The sequence below is a fragment of the Netta rufina genome (genome assembly GCF_964035555.1).
Source record: "Netta rufina genome assembly, chromosome: 4".
In the NCBI taxonomy this organism is placed as follows: Eukaryota; Metazoa; Chordata; class Aves; order Anseriformes; family Anatidae; genus Netta; species Netta rufina.
Window position 1 is genome coordinate 63,821,876 of NC_140127.1, and position 20,756 is coordinate 63,842,631.

A 20,756-nucleotide genomic window follows, 5' to 3' on the forward strand; every position below is an offset into this window, starting at 1 on the left:
AGCTCTGCTCCAGCTTGTAGCTTTCTTACCAGCTCTTTCAAAAGTTGAAGTGTGTAGGATTCAGTGTTCTTTCACATTTGATAAAATGAATGCTATTGTCTCCCTCTGCAGCAATGGACATATGCATGTGCTTATTTGTTGGAAAATATTTCCATCACAGCAGCACAAAAAAAAATGCATAAAATATACAGGTATGTATATACCCCCATTCCATAGGAAAAAAATGTCAAAAGTTTTACAAAGCATGTAGACAATTTCATTTTTTTAATTATCATACCAGTCCAGGAAAAGCAAGGAAAATGAACACATCACAAGGAAAAAGAGGATCCATACTCTAAATCCAGCATTGTTTTTGATGGCCTGTAAGGAAAAGATTATCTTGATTACTCTCACCAGTAAAAAGTACAGTACATATTTCCAAAAAAGACAACCCATGATGACTGTTAGTGGCTTCGGAACAAAAAACAAAGCTGCCATTACTTTCAGGTGAATAAAAGTCAGGCTGGTTGTACCACTTTAGATTTATCACACTATAGCTTCTCACAAAATGTTAAAGTTGGTGATTTAAGAAAATAAATCCAGATCCCAGGTAATAGAAAAACATCCAAAATGTGAAGAACTACGTCAAAATGCGTACATGCTTAAAGGTTAAGTTCCAAAAGTGAAGCTCTGTGATTAATCAGTCTAATATCACTCTAATAAATCTCTTGTGATTTAAAAAATAAATAAAAATCAACACAAAGAAACTGACAACAGCTATTTCTAGAGATTGCTTTAGGACTGTCAAGTATTTCACCCTCAAAGCAAGTAGAGCAAGGAACAACTACAGCAAAATGCAGCAAATATTTTTCTAGGATTCTCCTTCCCAAAATTCAGACTGACAGAAAGGAGGAAACCTGCTTTTCTCTCTCATTTTCCAGATTTTTACATGGAACTCTTCATGTGATATAAACATTAATGAGAGTTAATTTTTTAATGAACTTTTTCTACTGTTTCTCAGCATGGTTTGGGAAGTTTATTTCCACCTACAAATATGAAAACAAAAGCAAAAATAATGTAAGTTCATGCCATCTCATGAATGCCAACTTTTTCTATGAACACTGGGACAATCTGTTGACCTGTCTCTACCCTTCCAGTGTCCTATTTAATGTCAAGTGCTTAAGAGTCACACATAGGCATGGTTAAGTGTATGCTAAGTATTACTAAATCTACTGATTTAAGTCCTTAAAAAACAACAACAAAAACAGCATCAGAACTGAAAACTCCCTCACATCTTCCCCATGATCTGCCATACCACCATATCTCTTGGACAGCTGCTGAAAATAATACTCTAAATCTTCCCTACTCTACTCCAAGAAATGTGGAAATAAGTTCCCAAATCAGAAATTTTAAGCACCTAAGTTATGCTTGCTAATGCATGTTTGAGGCACTTTTCAGACTAGCTGAGCAGTAGCTAAACTCAACCTTGAATTACATATTCAATGTGCTTTCAGGAGGAAAAAAAAAAAAAAAAGAAAGAACTGAGCCAATTACTCCAGAGGCTAATTTGGGAACTCAGTTTTTATTGAAATCGCAGCTCCTGAAGGAAAGCATCATCTCATTCTAATTAGTAGGATAACGGGACAGATTTGTTTACTAGGTGCATGAGATGCCTTCCGCATGGTAAAGAGACTCTTCTGGTAATGCTTAGCGTTTAACTCCAGTTTCAGCAATTGCAGAATTGTCTTCTGATTATTTTTTTTTAATTAAAAACAAAACAAACAGAAAACCCCACAAAATTTCAGATGAGCTTAAATGCATACCGCACAACCTTCGCGTTTAAAAATAGGTAGGGCCAAGCAGATTTCTGCAGACTCATTTAGTTTCAGATCATGGTTAGCAAGACAAGCAGAGTGAAATGTGTAAATTAGCTAAGTGCATTCACAATTTTTTTGAAATCATGTCCTGATTCCCCAATACACACAGTATCATGCATTAACTTTTACATGCTGTTTACAGTAACACTTGGGCAAAACTGAAATTCAGGAGAAAGAAATGAATTGAAAAACACAGCTTAGACATTACCTCTCTTATGTCTTCATTGCCTTCTTTGATATTCTCCGTTGCACCCACAACTAATTGATGGATATTGTCAATATCAGTTTCCTGTTTTAAAAAAAAAAAAAAAAAAAGAGAGAGAAACAGTGACAACGTTTAGAAAAAAACATCTGTAAGGATTTTGGGAACAAGCAGAACTCAAATATAAAATAAAATCTGGTATTATTAACATCTTAGCTTTATTTATACTTTCTTCAATGATGCAAAGACATAGAGGCAATTAAGTTGCAATTTTTTTAATGTGGTGTTATGAGCCTGAACCGAGGCCACTAAGATCAATAGGAAGTCTCCTGTTTACCCAGCATCAAATCTGGCCTTATTTTTGTTGGCTGTCCTGGAAGAGGTGCTACCATTTACAGAAAATAAGCTATTAAATAATACAGTTAGTAGAACACTAATTTTGAGACAGAGGGATCACTGTAACACACAGCACTTTCCATTCCCAGTATACACTGATACATAATGGTAGTAATTACCATCTTGATTTTGCTTTTGGAAAAAAAAAAAAACAAACAAACCAAAACAAACTTTCCCTTCACATTTGTGCCAAAGTTCATTACTCTCATGTTTACATCTTGCACAGAACCAAGACCAAAACACCCCCAGGAAAACCTTCAAGCATTAAATTACACTAACCTGTTGCAAGACTTTTTCAGTGAATATCTCTTGCAATCTGGAGATTTCTACCACTTTTCCTTCAATTTGTCTTGGCAAAGAACAGAAATACTCCATTAGAAACTTCTGCAAGCATTTCTCACTGCTACAGCTTTAGACCCTCCAACCTGTTCAACCCAGCAGGCTGTTCAGCAGGCATGGCTCTGTTAGCAGTCTTATGTGGCGGTAAGGTGGGATGTCTGCACTACGGGAACACAACTCCATGTACACCCCTACAGTTAATTTCCAGGTTTTACATGGAATTGGGCATTCCTGTTTTGTCTCCCCCTCCACCACACCGTTACAATTCCTGCAGCAAGGTGCCCAGCAACAAATGCGTGGATGTTATCCTGATTACGGGACCAGCACATGCAGCAACCTGGCAATAAATGGAAAATGGTACCTGACTTCATCAAACAGATTGTTCATTTCTCCAACAAGCCTCTGGTTCTCCTGTTCAAACTGCAAGAGAGGGGAAAAAAAAAAGTCTTGTTAGAGTTCACAAGCTTGGACTCAGTGAACTTTCCTCAGCCCTCAGCCCCAGCAAAGCAACCTTCACCTTCCTTTACAAAGATCTCCAAGGATGACTACCATTATGAACAATATGAGCCTGCACATTTATCATTCATCATATTTATCATTAACATCATAGTGTTATCATTCTAACACTTGTCAATTATCTTCCCATTATGAACCAAACCCCAAAATAATTTGCAGATTTTGCTCTAGTTCTCTGCACTAAGCAAAAATGTAGAGGATGAATTTTGTCCTTTCTTATTTTAAAAATTTGAGTGGGGAAAGCTCTCATAGCATGTGACACCTTTACACCATCATTCACTTTATTCATGTTCTACCCATGGCACAAAGTTAACAGCTTGCAGATTTTGCTGTAATATGAAATATTTTGATGTCTACTACTTCATACTTTACCAATGCATTGGCTTGATTTATTCCAGCCAGCCTCTTTCATTTAGAACTACAGTTTTGGCACTACATTTTTCAAATGTGCAAGCACAAACACAAAACCTCATACAGGAAAACAAGCTTTGATTTTCTAGATATACTTCCCTGTCAGATCATTTGGGATTCAATGTGGAACGAACTATGGTGCAGCAAGTACGGTGACAAGATTTGCTTTAGATACGCTGCTAGAATACATCTGAGAAAGGCATCACATCATAACAGTTAGTTGGAAGCAGCATTGTAAGGGCTGTATTTTAAACAGGACCCATTACCACATTCTAAGGTGGGATTTTCCAGGTGCCTAAATCAATGAGCTCGATCCTGCCACCTTGCCAGCCAGACACAGGAACGAGCCCCACAGTGTGCTGCTCCCAACTCCCCAGGCTCTCAGGTGTGGGCAATGCGCTCAGATCGCTGCCTCCTGCCCCTGCCAAAAGGTTCCTGCCAACAGAGTACCTTGTCCTGAAGGGGTCACAACTACCCTTCTGGTTGGACAGTGGGGAAGGTTAGTCAAGGTATTCTACCAATTAATTCCCCACAAGCAAAAGCTCAGTACCAGTTGGACATGTGTGGTATTTGCACGTTCCTCACAAAGCTAGGAAAGCCCTGTCTCTGCCACTGCACAGAAGTAGCACCCAGGATACATTTATCCTGAAATTATTACCCACTACGTGCCTCTGACAAGCCTCATTTCTAAATCCTGAGTGATATATGCAGCAGCCTGAATACCAGAAAACAGGATTAAAAATCCAAAGGATGTGACACTGGCACTGTGCAAGACAGCAAGCCCAGTTCTAATGCAGTTAATCTACTTATTTCAAACTAGACTACATAACACTTCTGGATTTCGGTGTAATTCAATCAAGTTACAATTTCATTAGCAGTATACAGGCAGCATTCCTCTCAGTCACCTTGCGAGGTCTCATTATCCTTCTTGGGACAAAGCAGTGCATTGTCAGAGATGAAAACAGCAGCAGAGCAGCACTGCTTACAGATCAGACCTTGTTTCCAGTCTGTGCAGTAGTAATTGCTCACCACCTGAGCAAAGGCCCAACGCTTGAACTTGCAAGAAAATGTCTTGATGCCCAGAGAAGACAGTAAGTATTTGAAAGGATCTGTTATCTTTTGAAAAAAAAATGAAGGAAGGAGAAGAAAAAATAATGTCTGAATCGCAGAGAATTAACAATAACAAAGGGGGTAGTGCTGCATAACTGGAAGGCAAATGAGCTTTTAGAACAGTAATACTGAAGTAGCTAAAAATGAAGTACCTAATATTTCAAGGTAATTTAAGTAACAACGCGGTTCGTCATTAGGATGCAACATGTAAACTGGTGGCTAGTTCATACAGGTCATCTGACCCACAGCTTACTTCACAGAGCCAATCTCTAGGAGTAACTAATTTACTGTTATTAGACTGCTATGTTTGGTGACTATATATTAAAGAATCACAGAATTTCTAGGTTGGAAGAGACCTCAAGATCATCGAGTCCAACCCCTGACCTAACGCTAACAGTCCCCACTAAACCATATCCCTAAGCTCTACATCTAAACGTCTTTTGAAGACTTCCAGGGATGGTGACTCCACCACTTCCCTGGGCAGCCTGTTCCAATGCCTCACAACCCTTCCAGTAAAGAAGTTCTTCCTAACATCCAACCTAAAACTTCCCTGGCGCAACTTAAGCCCATTCCCCCTCGTCCTGTCACCAGGCACGTGGGAGAACAGACCAACCCCCACCTCGCTACAGCCTCCCTTGAGGTACCTATAAAGAGCAATAAGGTCGCCCCTGAGCCTCCTCTTCTCCAGGCTGAACAAGCCCAGCTCCCTCAGCCGCTCCTCGTAGGACTTGTTCTCCAGGCCCCTCACCAGCTTCGTCGCCCTTCTCTGCACCCGCTCAAGCACCTCGATGTCCTTCTTGTAGCGAGGGGCCCAAAACTGAACACAGTACTCGAGGTGCGGCCTCACCAGAGCTGAGTACAGGGGGACGATCACCTCCCTAGCCCTGCTGGTCACACTGTTCCTGATACAAGCCAGGATGCTGTTGGCCTTCTTGGCCACCTGAGCACACTGCTGGCTCATTTTCAGCCGACTATCCACCATCACTCCCAGGTCCTCCTCTGCCTGGCAGCTCTCCAACCATTCCTCTCCCAGCCTGTAGCTCTGCTTGGGGTTATTGCATCCCAGGTGCAGGACCCGGCACTTGGCCTTGTTGAACTTCATGCAGTTGACCTCAGCCCATCGGTGCAGCCTATCCAGATCCTCCTGCAGAGCTTTCCTACCCTCAAGCAGATCGACACATGCGCATAGCTTGGTGTCATCTGCAAACTTACTGAGGGTGCATTCAATGCCCTCGTCCAGATCATCGATGAAGATATTAAAGAGGACTGGCCCCAGCACCGAGCCCTGGGGGACGCCACTATTGTGACATCCTCCCTGCCCCAATCATTTCATCAGCATCTCTAGCCCGATTCTTTTAAGATCTTCCTTGTACAGCTTGTTCACCTCCTTGTACATGTTGTTCCACATGATGATTTACGCATTCTGTTAAAGGATCAAAAATATTCTGCCATATCTAATACTTTCATAATACCTACAGAGAGAAAGAAAAAGATAAGTGTACAAGAGTTGGACTCAATGGTCCTCATGGGTCCCTTCCAGCTCAGGATGTTCTGATTCCACTTGGGGTACAGCGGAAGACCTAGAGGAGCCGTGGAAGGATTTGTCTTGCTCCTATCTCTCCCCGAGTACACAGTCCTGTACACAAGCTGCTGCTCGTCTGATTTCATGGGATGACATTTTAGCTCCCTGACCACTTTTTTCCTGAGTTTTCTACTAAATCAGTAAACTGAATCTCACCACAGGAGCACACGGTACAGCTGAACCAAGGGAGAGCTGACAGCAGGAGCTGAGAAGGACTTCTAAACTGCCACAGAGTAACAGAAAAGAGGGGAAAAAAAAGAAAAAAGGCAAGCCACCTGTCATACCCATCACCTTCATCCCCTCCTTCTCACAACCCACACCATCTCTGCTGTGTCCCATGCTTCATGCTGCAACATTTCTCATCTCGCTTCAGTCCCACCAGGCCCTCAGAGAAGCACTACCTGACTCCTTACTGACCGCAAACTACAGGTAGAGCTGCGTGACCTAGGGGAACACGGTTATGGTTAAAAAACAGAAATTTGTTACTGGTGAGTGTGAAATGACACCTGTTTTAACAGGGTAACAGTCTCTAAGAAAATGGTTTAGTCTTCTAGCAGGCAGTCTACATAATAATAATAATAATAAAAAAATTTTTCCTATTTCTTTTAAAATACACCTTTCTGTACTAGAGGTTCACTAGCTGCCTGGCTGGCAAGAACAGCTTGCTTTTCTTGGTTAAAGAACTAAAGAAAGTCCAAGATCCCTGATGCTATCATGCACCGTAACTTCCACTGTGGGGCCGAGTCCTCAAGGCAGGAGCCCAGCCCCGTGGGACTGGTGTGGGACAGCGAGGAACATAATGCACAGTTCCCTGAAGCCCCACTGATGCCCACCCTAAAGATTCAATGGTTCTGCTAAATACAAAAGTACCGGTGTTACGGTACTCTGGAGTGTCATTATCACTGCTGTCTGTGGCATCTCTACAGAGCAGAGCATTTGTTAAAATACTAATGCAGTGATACGTGCTGCACAGCAGCACGTGGTTAATGGTGTCTCACCACTCCTTTACGTTGACCCCGCTGTAAGTCTCTGGTTTTAGGGGATTCACTTCAGAACAAAGCCAAGGAACGGGGCAATAAAATGGATCCATGAGCTTTAGCACGGAGCTGACTGCACAGACATTAAGTGACTATGTGGAGCCACCAAGCTGTAATTGGTTTCCTGACTTCTGTACGAATAAGTATTTCTCCACAAATATTCAGCATAAAAAAAATCCCTATTCTGCTGTCTTAGCAGAATTGAGATGATAATTAATTTAGGAGGCAAATTTTCAATAAAGAAACAGTGAATGCTTTTAATCCCTTACAAATAGCACAAATCCACTTGAGAAAGTACTATTTAAAAAACCCTTTGATATTTGAAATCCTCCACTGGCACAGATTGCTTTTTAAAGTGCTAAATAGCCTTTGCAATTTGAAATTAGGGCTGAGGGACGGCACGGCTCCAACAGCAGCAAGATGTGGTGACACAGCCAAGTGAACAAGAGGTGAGAACAGAAGGACACGTCGCCTATCATGTGTCACAAAGGGATTTACATGATGTGAACATACAGCAAGCTCTAGCAATCAGTACAGCTCAACGATTTATGGCTTGTTAAAGAAGCCTTTTTTATGGCAGTGACATATTCTGCTACCAAGATATAAAGTGACTGCTTAAGACATTTCTCAAAGCCTAATGCATTGAAAGAATCACAGTTCTGTTTTGTTATCCCATGAGATAAATTATGAAATGTACTATACCTGAACTAAAGACAAAAAAAACAAGATAAAAAGTTAGAAAGCTGTAGATTTTCACAGCTCATACAGCAGAACCACATTTTCCCCACCCTACACAACCACAAGACATACGCTCACAACAACTATGAAAACATTCACATACCTGTGCACAGAGTTATAGAGTGAAATTTACTGTGCAAATCACACAACAGCCTGCGACTGATGTAAAGAACTCTTTGGGTAGAATACTGAAATAAGTTGCTGCTGTAACAACATGGTAGTGCTTTAATTCATTATTTTATCCGCAGGAAGGATCACGGAACCATGAGTGAGAATTGTTCGGTACAATTTGACGCAACGCATTCCAATTTAAAAATCAATACAGCAGTTTCTTACACTTTAACCTACCCTCTTCTGAGAACTGCTAGGGTTTCTTTTAGTAACTTAAATGGAGTTGGTCCACTCTTTGCAAATCAAATGTTTAAAAAGTAGAAATTAACTTCTCGGTAACAGCAAACATAATGCAGAGGATAAATAATTAGTCCTTTTAGCGGCACAATTTCTGAAAGCTGTAAAGGTTCACTAAGAGTTCCTAAAGACCCTTAAATTCCTGCATTAAAAGCACAATAAAGTCATTAAGTATTGCATATTACTAGGAAGTATTTACTTAAGCAATGAATAAAATCAGTGCACTTTCAAGTACTCAAATTATGTCCCAGTTACACCTATAATTTACACCTTGGATCCAAATTTACACAAAAATTAGAATAATGGCTTCCAGTGGCATTGAAATCCATTAGGAGCAAGGTTACACAGTATCCAACTTCTACTAATAAAGGTCAACACGTAGCTGTAACTTGAAAATACACTGAAAGCAGTCTTGCTGTGGAATAGTCACTACATACATCCCTAGTCTTTGCAAACTATAGTGTTCCTAAACCCTAAAAAAATAAAAAAAAAATCTTTTTAGGTCCACAGAGCAGAATAATGGCTTGCTCAGCTTTGAGTATCAACATATTACTAGCGAAGTTTACATTTGAAAACCTGTTGTGCACACATACGTATATACAACTCCTGATTTACACTGCAGCAACCCCAATATAGGCAATCCAATCCAACTGTAAAAAATTACCTGACAAGAAATTACCTCCATCAAGGTCATTAACTATAACTAGAATCAAGCAGCTCGCTTCCTACTTGGCAACTTACTGGTGGAGAAAGAAAAACTATCTATATTAACAGTGCCATGAATGCTGACTCACTTCTTTTTTAAGTCTTAATCAAAGTATACTCCTTCCAAGGTATAATAACATGGAAGCAACCGATGCTTGTTAGCTTTCAGCAGAGGTGAAAATGTATTCTGTATTTCTTCATAACTGCCAGAATCATAGATTTATGCTCACTATAAGAAGAATCATAGAAACCATAGTAAAAAATAATAACACAAACCATAGCATGGGAGAGGTCTGAAAGGACAACGATTAATAATGCATTTTTTGTCTAATGGTTTTCCCCTAGAAAGAGCTGGGCAAATGCCTAGCAATAAGCAGTTCAGGACTGAAGGACTTCTGGGCTCCTGAATCTCCAAGTATTAAACTATAAACGTAGATTTGTGTGTTACTTTGGCATGGAACCATTCCACTCCATGAGACAATAAATATATCTTATTCCAGGGAAGAAAAAAAAAAAAGAAAAAGAAAAAGTCCCAGGTTATCTCCAGGTTATCTTCCTTCACTCAATAACAGAAATAGAACAAAACTCACAAAACTCACGTAAGTCGTGAGGTGTGCTGGGCCTTACTCTAAAAAGGATAAAGGGATGCAGTCATTCCCAAAGAAAGAAATGCATTCATTCCCAAAGAACCGCGGCAAAGGCTGTAGCACACTTAAAACTTACTAGAGTGCGAGGCTCACAAAATGCAGCCTAACATTTAGCAGTCAGTTATTAGCAAGCACTTTCAGAGTTATCACCTCTGATGCTTGTTACCTCCTGATCCTCTGGAAGCTTACACCAAGGGGGCTAATAATGTGGTCCCTGAACACAGAAAAACAAAGGTATGTGACAAATTCTGTTTAGAGAGAAAACACAAAGCAGGAATAAGCCTTCTGATTTCAGACTGGTGCTCAAGAACAATGTGATAACATCAGGAGCAGCCTCTGAAGAGCCTTTTCTCTTTGACAAACCAAAACCATACCGTAATTATATGCAACTTACTCATCTCTGACGGGAAGTGATGCGTGCTCTGTTTGGGAATATCTCTAATCATTGCCAAGGAAGCCTCAGATATTCATGATGCAGCAACCCTGTGCTGCAGCACACCATGTTGAAAACTCTATGGCCACTGGCTACTTGTAAGAAGTTTTTCTTTCTTTATATGAAACAATACAACGTGTGCTAATACAAAGAGAATCTGGAGCCACATTCAAAACAAGAAATTGTAGGAACATCAAAAAGCCTAACAGGTTGTCAGCAATCACTTACGTCAAACTTTGTAGCATATCAGTTCAATTGCAAACAGAATTGGAACAAACAATACATAAAACTGCTGATAGTGGGGGATATACAGCAAAGCTAAAAATACATGAGGTTCTGCTGTGACTGAAAGCCTGTAGTTATTCCTTCTAATAAAATCAATGTGATTTTGATCAACCTAAAAAAGAAGAATAAAATGAAATACAGCTATTTATGTACTAGAAGTAGTCCAAGTCAAAAACAGCCACTCACAAAGTCTTTATTGTTCATAATTTTTTAATGCATTCCCGATGCTGCCTTCACTTCCACTGTCTCCTGACTAAGAAAGCATTTCATAATTATATTTTTTAAAAAATATTTTCTCTTTCAAAGGGCACTTCCAATTGCTGAAAAAATAGTTGGTATTAATGTCATGGCTGCATGCAAATATTTTGCGACTTTATATATTAGCAGCTCCCAGAAGAACCAGGAAGCCATGTATAAAGGCATATCTTGTCGTGGCATTACTCTGCATAAAATGGAAGTTGTAAATGAACTTGGGTGAATTTGGATACAAATGGATACAGCAGAAAATATAATAAAATGGCCAGTAATGCTAAAGATACACTTACCATTTGTATTTCCTCAGGTGACAGTTCATCTTCACCTTTGCCATCTCCCCACAATCCAAGGTTAGACTGAGCATCAGGCAGACTCCTGTCTGTACAAGAACCACCAAAAGCTTGAGACAATGCAGGGCACCGAACGGTGAAGTAAAAAACATTTTTCATGATTTCAGAATTCCAATGAAATCGTTAATGGCTCATTTCCTACTAACCAAGATTCACCATATAGTTACAGCACAAGATTACACCAATAACCTTTAACTCCTGAACTGGGACAGAGGTATACACGTTTAATTATGTGAACTATGAGAAGTTGCACTAAAATATTGACAGCAAAACACGTAAAATAACTCACAACACACTAAGACTTGTTAGGGCAGAAAATACAATCACATTTGAATTGTAACAAGAACACACAATTTTCAAAATGACAGCCTGTACGCAAGGCTATTATCTTCCACTGAGATTTGACAGAACCACCAGCTCCTCATTCCTCAGAAAGTAAGCACAGACTCTCATAGATTTTTTGAGCTAAGTTTGTTGGACAAACACTGTTCAAACTGCATAACACAATGCATATCCTACAGCACTCTGTGCAAGGGGTCCTCCTTCATGTAACAGGAGTCAGATCTGAACCCACAAACTTGCCGCATCGTAGCTGCTCCATTGATTTCAACAGCACTTTCCCTTTGATTAAAGCTAACCATCTGCATAAATCTTAGCAGGAGTTGGGCATAAAACATCTTGAATGGCTATTTCTAGGATATTTTTCCCTCTAGAAGATTTATTTTTAGGCTTAATTATATACTTCTAATTATAGACTAAGAAGTTAGAATAGGAAAGAAAAGAAACTGTACAGCAGGAACCTACTGTTTCTGAAGCTGTTCTAGCATCAGTGCTTAAAATCCTAATGATAATGCTGCAAACTTGAGAAGGCCTTCTTCCCCACTGGCTGTGGCATTTTTACAAAACCCAAAATAGAGAGAGATTTGTACCAACACTGAGCAGATTCCAAGCTGAACTGCTTTGACTTATCAGATGCACACTGCAAATTAAAATACACTAAGGTTTAGTGCATTTTATAGATTTTATAGACTTTTTCATAGGTTTCAGACTTCCTGAGAGACTTTAGACTTTATCCCAGTTGTTCATGTGTTGTTTTTGTTTTTATGGCATTTTTAAGTGTATTTTTATTTGCTTTACTATAATTTTCCAAACCTACATTTTTTTTCAATTGCATAAGCAGCACTGATGCATCATCATTCTGATCTTCTATTGGGAAGCCCCTGAATGGAGTAGTCCTATTTATGAACAAATATATTAAAAGTATTCTAAGAAGAATTTCTCCCCTTTTATTCTTCATTAGAATATTTGTGAAAACTCTTGAAAAATAAGTAAGAGTATTGTTGCGTGCATCTCCTTTACACATGTATATTCGATTCCCACCAACCAAACCAGGATGACAATGTCAAACCAAACAGTGATAATGTTATAAATGAGGGCTATGGGTAAGGCATACAGTCTTTAAAATGAATAATTAAATAAATAAAATCTGCTCTTTCTTACAAGTAATAAGGAAGAAAAACAAGAGCATTTCTAAATATTATTTAGAAAGAATTCAACTCAACGTTTTCTACTGGACATCATTAGTATTTCCAATCTGTTTCACAGAGACACAAAGTTATTTGTTTAGATAATCAATACATTTACATTATATTGAAACTAGAATGACATATTTACTGGATTCAAAGAAAAGAAGATAATTAGTTTATGGAGCTAAGAAATAAGATGTATTCCTATTTTATCCCAGAGGAACCAATTACTTTCAGACACTGTCAGCTTTGTTAAAAAACAGCACCTGTATCCAATGTGATTGTTAATAAGCACATATCCAAGCAAGAGGTAAGTGAGAAACACACATCTCCCCAGAGTTCCTCCTGTCACCATGGTACATTTCTGGCCACTTTGAAAGTTATTCTGCAGCTTTTGTAGAGCTGGCAGTGCTTTTCTACAATTCATCCAGCAAAAGCCAGACAAAGAAAAAAAAAAGCTAACTACATATAATTTGCAGAAATAGATGTCATTAATGAATGATGGAGATACAAAGTAAAGATCAAATAATCTCAACATTTTTCCATACTGACAGGAGACAGCTGCTAAGCTAGTGGACAGGTTCAAAAGCTACTCATTATTTACATGTATTTCCATAAACTAAATGTCAGATTTGTAATATGCAAATAAATACAGTCAGCATATTAAAGTAATCTCTAGAGAGACTATTTTCCTACCACGAAGCATGTCCAGTTTAATGCCAATGTAAACATATGCTTTGTCTCAAAAGCAATCACATTTTGCTTTGGTACCTGCCAAAACACCAGACAAAACCCAAGTTGTGGTTCAGCACCCCACGTAGGACATTCAGCTGTCCGTCATGATGTTCAAGGCAAGGACAGGACCAAAACCTCTCTCAGAAGACCGTTACAGCTGCAATATTTAAGCAAGGAAACCAAAAAACTCTGATGACCTTTATGACCTTTATGATGATCTTTAGATCATGTCTATTTTATAGACATGAATGATCTAAAACACCCATGTCCTATGGATGAAAGAGTTTATTTCTCTACATAATTGTTTCTCCAGTTTCTTAAAAATTTGAAGTTACTTGTAAAACAAACAAAAAAAAAAACAATTACAAAGGCTATATGATTTAAACCGAGCTTTTTGTTTACTAGTCATCTCATTCATGTTATCATGCTTCAACAACCACCTACCAGTGAAGTCACAAGGCTGATTTCCATAAACAGCAGCAACCAACACTTAAATGAGGAACCACATATTGTGTGCATCTACAAACTATTTCAGACAGGTTTTATTTTGATATACCACTTTCTTAGTGTTCTCAAAGACTAGTCAGCATCCCCTTGTAAGAACTGCATTACAAACAGTATTTCAGACAGGTTTTATTTTGATATACCACTTTCTTAGTGTTCTCAAAGACTAGTCAGCATCCACTTGTAAGAACTGCATTACAAACCCCTATGTCTAGCTACTTTCCCATACAAAATTAAAGCATGAACTAATAAGAGTGAAAATGGGAGTAATCAAAATTAATGTGCGGTAAACTACGCTTCATTTCTGTTTATTGCAAGTGGTTTACTGCATCCAAGGAGAACAAAGAATGGTGTTTCCCATGGCATGGCACAGTTTTCTGAGCTAAAAATTGTGATGCCACTTTATGTGGTTGGAGTGTACACTTTCAGAGATTGCAGAGACATTCAACAACAAGAGCAAAGAGCTATGAAGATGCTACAAGGCTGATGCTTTTCTGTTGGCACTAGCTCACAGCTGTGAAATACTGATAACGTGTTAAGGTGAAACTCATCTGTGTGCCTGTGTGCTGCACCGCTTAAGACATAAATATAAAAATGTAGTAAGCACTAGAAATGACACATAATCAAAACCTTTACTTCTTACAGAAAATTCAGTCTCCAGAAAAAAAAAAAAAAATCGTATCAATAGGGCTGCAGAAGTACAAACTGGTTGGAAGATAAGCAATACCGTGTCAGAAAATGAAACGGTTTGCACATTGCGAGGTAATTCAATATCAGTCTTCGTTCAGAAATGGAGTACCCACTTCACATGAATCCACCCTTTGTACAACCCTCAAGTCACTACCCAGAGAAACTTCACTCTTTTAATAAATAAGTAAAAAGCAGTAACAGATTTGCAGAATAATGTAATGTTATATTTTTCCACAGTTTCTGCTTCCCTCCATGAATAATTTTAACACAGTAATCACACTGTGTCTTAGACTTCTCTAGACAATCAGATTTCAGAGCGGGAGAAATCACACCACAGAAAGCAATTCTCAAATCATAGAAACAAGATACCTCTTTTGGTACAAAACCTGAAATTATTGCACAATGGTGGTACTTAGACACTCTGCAATGAAGGTACGTGAGTGTACACACCCCAAAACAGACCAAGGGAAAAAGGCTTTTCAGCCTTTTTTCTGAGAAAAGGCTGAAAGAAGGGACTTACATCCACAGCCTCAGAAGCTGGTCATAATCAGCAAGTTCTGTCAAGAATAGCACCAGCTGAAATGACCGTGGGGTCAGCGTTGCTGCTTTAGACTTCTGGCTATTTCCTGCCTGCTGAAATAGAAGCAGCAGTCCTTCCAGCAAGAAGATTCAAGACTGTGGAGAAGAACATACCCAAACCTATTTGTGTCTTTCCAGCCACTAAAATCCCCCCTGTGAACATATTCTACTTTTGTGTTGATACTGTAGGGGTGTCCAACTGAAGGTCTCTGTGCTTAAAAACCAGAAAACACTCCTAGAAACTACTAGAAAGCCATCAAGCTACTTTCCTATTCCTTACCATCAGTGAAAAGGATATGGAAAGATCAGACAGGTTTCAGAAGACATATAACTAGATGAATAGTGCAAAATTAATAAATTAAAAGGAGAGAGTTCACACAAAGTTTATTGAAGGGATGAAGAAATCCATCAAGACCGAAGACCTGGTTGGTTGAAAGAAACGTCACAAAGCTGAAGATTTTGCTTCCCCAGTCCCACAATGTACATCACACAAGCCTGATCAACTCAGGGAAAAAGAGAATAGAAAAAGTACATGTTCCAGGAAGAGCCCTTCTTGGAATAGGCCCTTGTAATGTGAAAGAAGTACTGTTGAATAGAAAGGGCTTGCTACAAAACAAAAATATAATTATGCTTTATTCTTACCTTTGCTTTCCTCAGAAGAAAGTTTTTCTTCAGAATCATCTAAAGGATTCTGTGAATTCTTTTCAGGAGAAAGAGGTGATTTGGAAATGTTGCTCTGCTCAGGTTCAAGTCTGGAACTAGAAGCATAAGATTCTCTCATTTAACTGATATAATGCAACTGAATTTCTCTAAAACAAGAACAACCACAGATTACTTGCATTCATTGCACTTTAACCTGGTCTTGAAAACTTCATAATAAAGAGTTCGCAGTCTAGATACAAAATGTACTTAGCTACCTTTACTGAAATACTATTAGAAAAGCAAAGAAAGCACGAACAGTATTACTGTATAATCTATATTCCAATATACATTACATGTTCAGAGTTGATAAGAATTTTGAAAAAAAAATCTGGAGTATGGGAATATATAACATTTTGGTCATACTGAATTTTTTTTAGTAGCAACAGCCAACTCACCTATTTAATTTTTTCAGGTAATATTTGCATGTTTATATTATCAATTATCATAAGGAAAGAATAAGAAAATACAACAGAATCAACTTTTTTTTTCCTGAAACAAGTTTTTTTATTATTATTATTATTAATAATAATAATAATAATAATAATAATAATTAACTAGCTATAAAGAATACTTTAACCTGTATGGGAGTGATCCTTACCTTGGCTGCCAAAAGAATCAATAGCCCATTTAGAAGCAAAGCAAATAAATACTGTATGTAACGGTCAGATACATATTCCCTGCTATGCAATTTCAATAGAAAACCAATATAAAAAATGAGAAGCATGTTCAGTGATTATTTCAGTACCTCAGTACTTGTCAAGTATTTTTCACTATGGCACCAAAAAAGTTTAAAATGTGTGACTAAATATTTTTTTCCAGTAAGCTTTGTGGTTCACTGCTGTCAACAATGAATCCTATAACCACTACATAGTAGACAGTTAAATGGATGGCAATTACGCTGATAGAGAAGCTAAAAAAACAAAAAACAAAAAAATAATGGGCTGAATCACCTGCTGTGCCACCTTCATCACTTCCTCCCCTCTCATATATAATCAACAGTTAATCTCATTATCATCTGCAATCTTCCCCTGCTGCTTAACAGAAGGTGTTGCATTTTGTGTGCCTTTCCTTCTTTGTATTGTGTCTAAATTCTAGCCAATAATTAGAAAATTCTGAGAAAAACAGAATATAATGCATTAGTCATCACTGACAGACTATGTTATTTAAACAAGAAAAAAATAATAACAGGGAACATTTATTAGTTCTAAAAACTCTGCTACTGGGCTTTGTGTAGTTTTACACAAAAGAACTTTTCATTCTCCCCTCTTCCGAGTCGCAAATTTGCCTAATACCAAGGGAAAAAAAAAAAAAAAAAGACTTATCTGGATGGCCATGCTGTTCAAATAGTACTTCTGATACTAATAAAACACCAATCACCCAATAATAAAAGTTAACTTTTATTATTGATTTGAATAACTGCATACATAACTCACAAGAAATTCAAATGGAAAATTAGTTTAAAATTGGAAATGTAATATAAATATGAATACCTATAAACATAAAAACTGAAAATTGCAACCAAGTACCTTTATAGAAAAATTGGTTTTGTTTCTATTTCTCAACATTTCATTCTATGGAATTAGTCCTATGTAATTGGCAGAATTTTTTAATCAAAAAATATGAATTACTATATAACATAACTTATATAAGAAACACAACTTACGTAAGAAAATTATAACATGATTTTTGGAAGAGCTTGGGATGTTTACATAAATGTTTACATAAAGTAAACATAACAACATGTATTTTTATTTCAAACTTTTCAGAATTGTTTAAGAAGTACATACTTTATGCTGACTAAATTGCAGGAAAAAAGACCTGCACTAGGATTAATTTACTTTTAAATAAATGTATTCCTTCATTATTTATTGTCCTTACTTTCCACGGTATGCTAATGTATGAAAGTTTTCAATTAAAAATGAACAAAATGCCTGGAATTTGCTACTTAAAGAACGCCTAGTTCGTTTAAGGGATGGAGCGTACTCCTATTATCACAAAGTGCTGAAATCTACTGAAATCTTAGGGGAAATTACAAATCAACTAGTTGAAGGAGCATGAAAACAGACAGTTTTTCTTCAAGTCATCATAAAGATTGGTTTATGCCCTGTGATTTATTTAAATTGAATTTTAATTTAAATGATAATTTATCCATTACATCACATCTGCAATGCATACAGGCTCCAGCTGATCAATGTCTGCTTTTTAGCTCTTACATTCGTACAGAAGAGGCCAAGACATATTCCTCCCATGATTCACAAAAGGACCGCATCTTCTGGGTTATTTTTTAGGCCCTTACTGCTCAATTAAATAAGTGATATTCTAATTTCTGGAATAGCTTTTTTTTTTTTTTTTTTTTTTCATTGTTTCATGCTTAGTATAAAGCAGATTGACTTGTCTCATCTGTTTAGTCATCTGAGAAATCCTGAACCTTGCATTTGACATGGGAACAATGACAAGAGTACATCAAGCTAAATAGCTGGTATTTGTTAGCCAACTATATCACAGCAGAAACCATGCTAACTTTCTTTAAAGTTCCTTAATATGAAGAATATCAGTAAGGTTATGTATTTTTGCCAGATAAAAATATCACACAGTATGTTTTTGTATTTTTTTTTTTTTTTTCCCACAAAGTTACAGGCTCTTGGTATTTTTGTAACTCCTATCTTACTTTTCTCACGTGACTTTCTAATAAATTTCAGATCTGCTCTGGGGTATTTTGTTTGCTTGTACTTATACTTCTATTTTTGTCTCAGGAGGATATATTTAAGTGAATCCAGTCATGTTTAATCATGCTGAATCACCCTGAATAACATATACTTATGGACTTCTGAAAACATCTCTCAATTTCAATGTAATAGATGATCAAGCTCAACACCAAACTGATATAGCAGCATCAAATCTTGGAAAGGTACTATATCTATTGAAGCGTATATTCTAAAACTTGTTATTTTTATATGAAAATATGCATCATGAAACTTAAGGCTAGAATTCAAATAATGCAGATTTAGAAGACATGGAAAGCTTAGCAGCTTGAATGTATGCCATGACAATAGGAAGTAGAAGCTCTTTTGGTTCAATTACAGAAGTTACATATAAAATTTTGATTTCAAGCAGTGTTCTAGTTGCTATGAAACCCCACCATCTCAAACAGAATTTATTAACAGCATAATCACTTGCTTTAGCAGAAACAGTGGTCTAAAGAAGGAGGGAAAAAAAATGGGACCATGAGAATGGGAGAGAGAAGTAGAGAAGCGAATGTCTCTTGTACTTAAGCAGATGGTATCCTAAATAGCATCTTAAGACATATTATCAATGTGCAAAATTTAATTCTAAATTATTTTATGTAGAATATTACTTAATGGGACATGCAAAAATATTTTGTTGTACACGTAGAAGTCCATTAGGTTTATTAACCCACTTTTTACTAATTTGGTGCTTTGATCATTGACGTATATGAATTGTACACAACATTGTATTGGCATTTTGCCATTTTCAGAATTAACTTTACATGTCAGAAGTATAAAATGCACCTGCTGATAGTGTAAGTTCCTCATCCAGCTACAGATTTCCATTTAAACCAATCTCCTTAGAATCTAAACATGAATAATGGTTTTGTTGAATAACCTACAAATGAAAGGCAGAGTTAAACTATTTTTTTTTTGACAACAAGAGCTCACTACTCACAGTCTCTTCTTATCTATCACTCGCTTAACTCGGATGGCTCTTTGTTCAGAATACAGCTTACACACTCCTGTTCAAGATATCAGTAAATAAAACTTCAGGTTAGAAGAGCATTATATCTTTCTTGGAAAATATAGTTACATGTTCATTTTTAACCACTCAGTATTGTAGAAAAAATACTACATACTTTTTAAATAATCTTCAATGAAGTCTAAGACAGCTGTTCTGTGCTCTTTCACCTGAGCAGACTGGACATCCTTGTGTGCTGAAATGAAAAAGAAAGATACAAGATCTTTTAACATTTTATTGAATTACACACAAGTTTGCATTTTCAGTTCATAAACAAGTTATATCCAAGAGCCTATTAACATTTTATCTACGTTATATACAACTATTGTGAACATTGCTATATTTAAATATACATTCTGTAAACCAGCAAAGTATTACAAGAAAACAAAACCTCAAACCAACTTGCATCACACAGTGTTTGTCATTCTTTACGTATGCCACTGAGTCATATTACATCAATTTAATTTCTAAACAAGAATAGATGTCATCAAGCTAAGCACTACAGAACAGGTCTAGAGGTTTAACTTGCTTAACATGTTGAACTTCTAATGCTTTAAATTTCCCAGAGCACTTGCTACACGGAAATCTTGGGGATCTGTTGTGTCAAGCACAATAAGTGTTGTGTTCACTTATTTCTTGTTTTGACACTATGAAGTTCCCATCCATGAATCACTTTTTGTGATTCTGAGTAATGCTCTGAGCATGTTTAGAAGTTGATGAAAATCTTTGGTATACTGGTAAAACATATACAACAAGACAACTTAAAAATGAGAAAACAGAAGTTCTCTCTTCAACTTACATGAAGTAAGTGTTGTAAAAGTACAATTTCATACACAAGCTGTCAAAATTATCCTACTTTAGCAGGACTCTTTTCAATGGTAGTCCCATTAAGAAAAGCAAAATTGTTAATACTTGTCACAATGAAAACTGTGTCTTTTGATAAATTAGTAAATTATCTGTTTAAAATATATATGCATATACACACAATATTTTACAATTA

General features: G+C 37.2%; 1 protein-coding gene across 1 annotated transcript in view; it reads right to left on the reverse strand.

Moving 5' to 3' along the window:
• Positions 1-58: 58 nt before the first annotated feature.
• STX18 (syntaxin 18) overlaps positions 59-20,756 on the reverse strand; it is a 66,606-nt gene continuing 45,908 nt past the window's right edge. Inside the window, exons 4-11 of the mRNA XM_084285820.1 lie at positions 19,875-19,952; positions 19,691-19,757; positions 15,947-16,062; positions 11,211-11,299; positions 3,155-3,213; positions 2,734-2,803; positions 2,065-2,145; positions 59-360 (exon numbers count right to left, since the gene is read on the reverse strand). Of these exons, the coding sequence (XP_084141946.1) occupies positions 265-360; positions 2,065-2,145; positions 2,734-2,803; positions 3,155-3,213; positions 11,211-11,299; positions 15,947-16,062; positions 19,691-19,757; positions 19,875-19,952 (656 nt within the window). The 3' untranslated portion in view covers positions 59-264. The remainder of the gene's footprint in view (positions 361-2,064; positions 2,146-2,733; positions 2,804-3,154; positions 3,214-11,210; positions 11,300-15,946; positions 16,063-19,690; positions 19,758-19,874; positions 19,953-20,756) is intronic.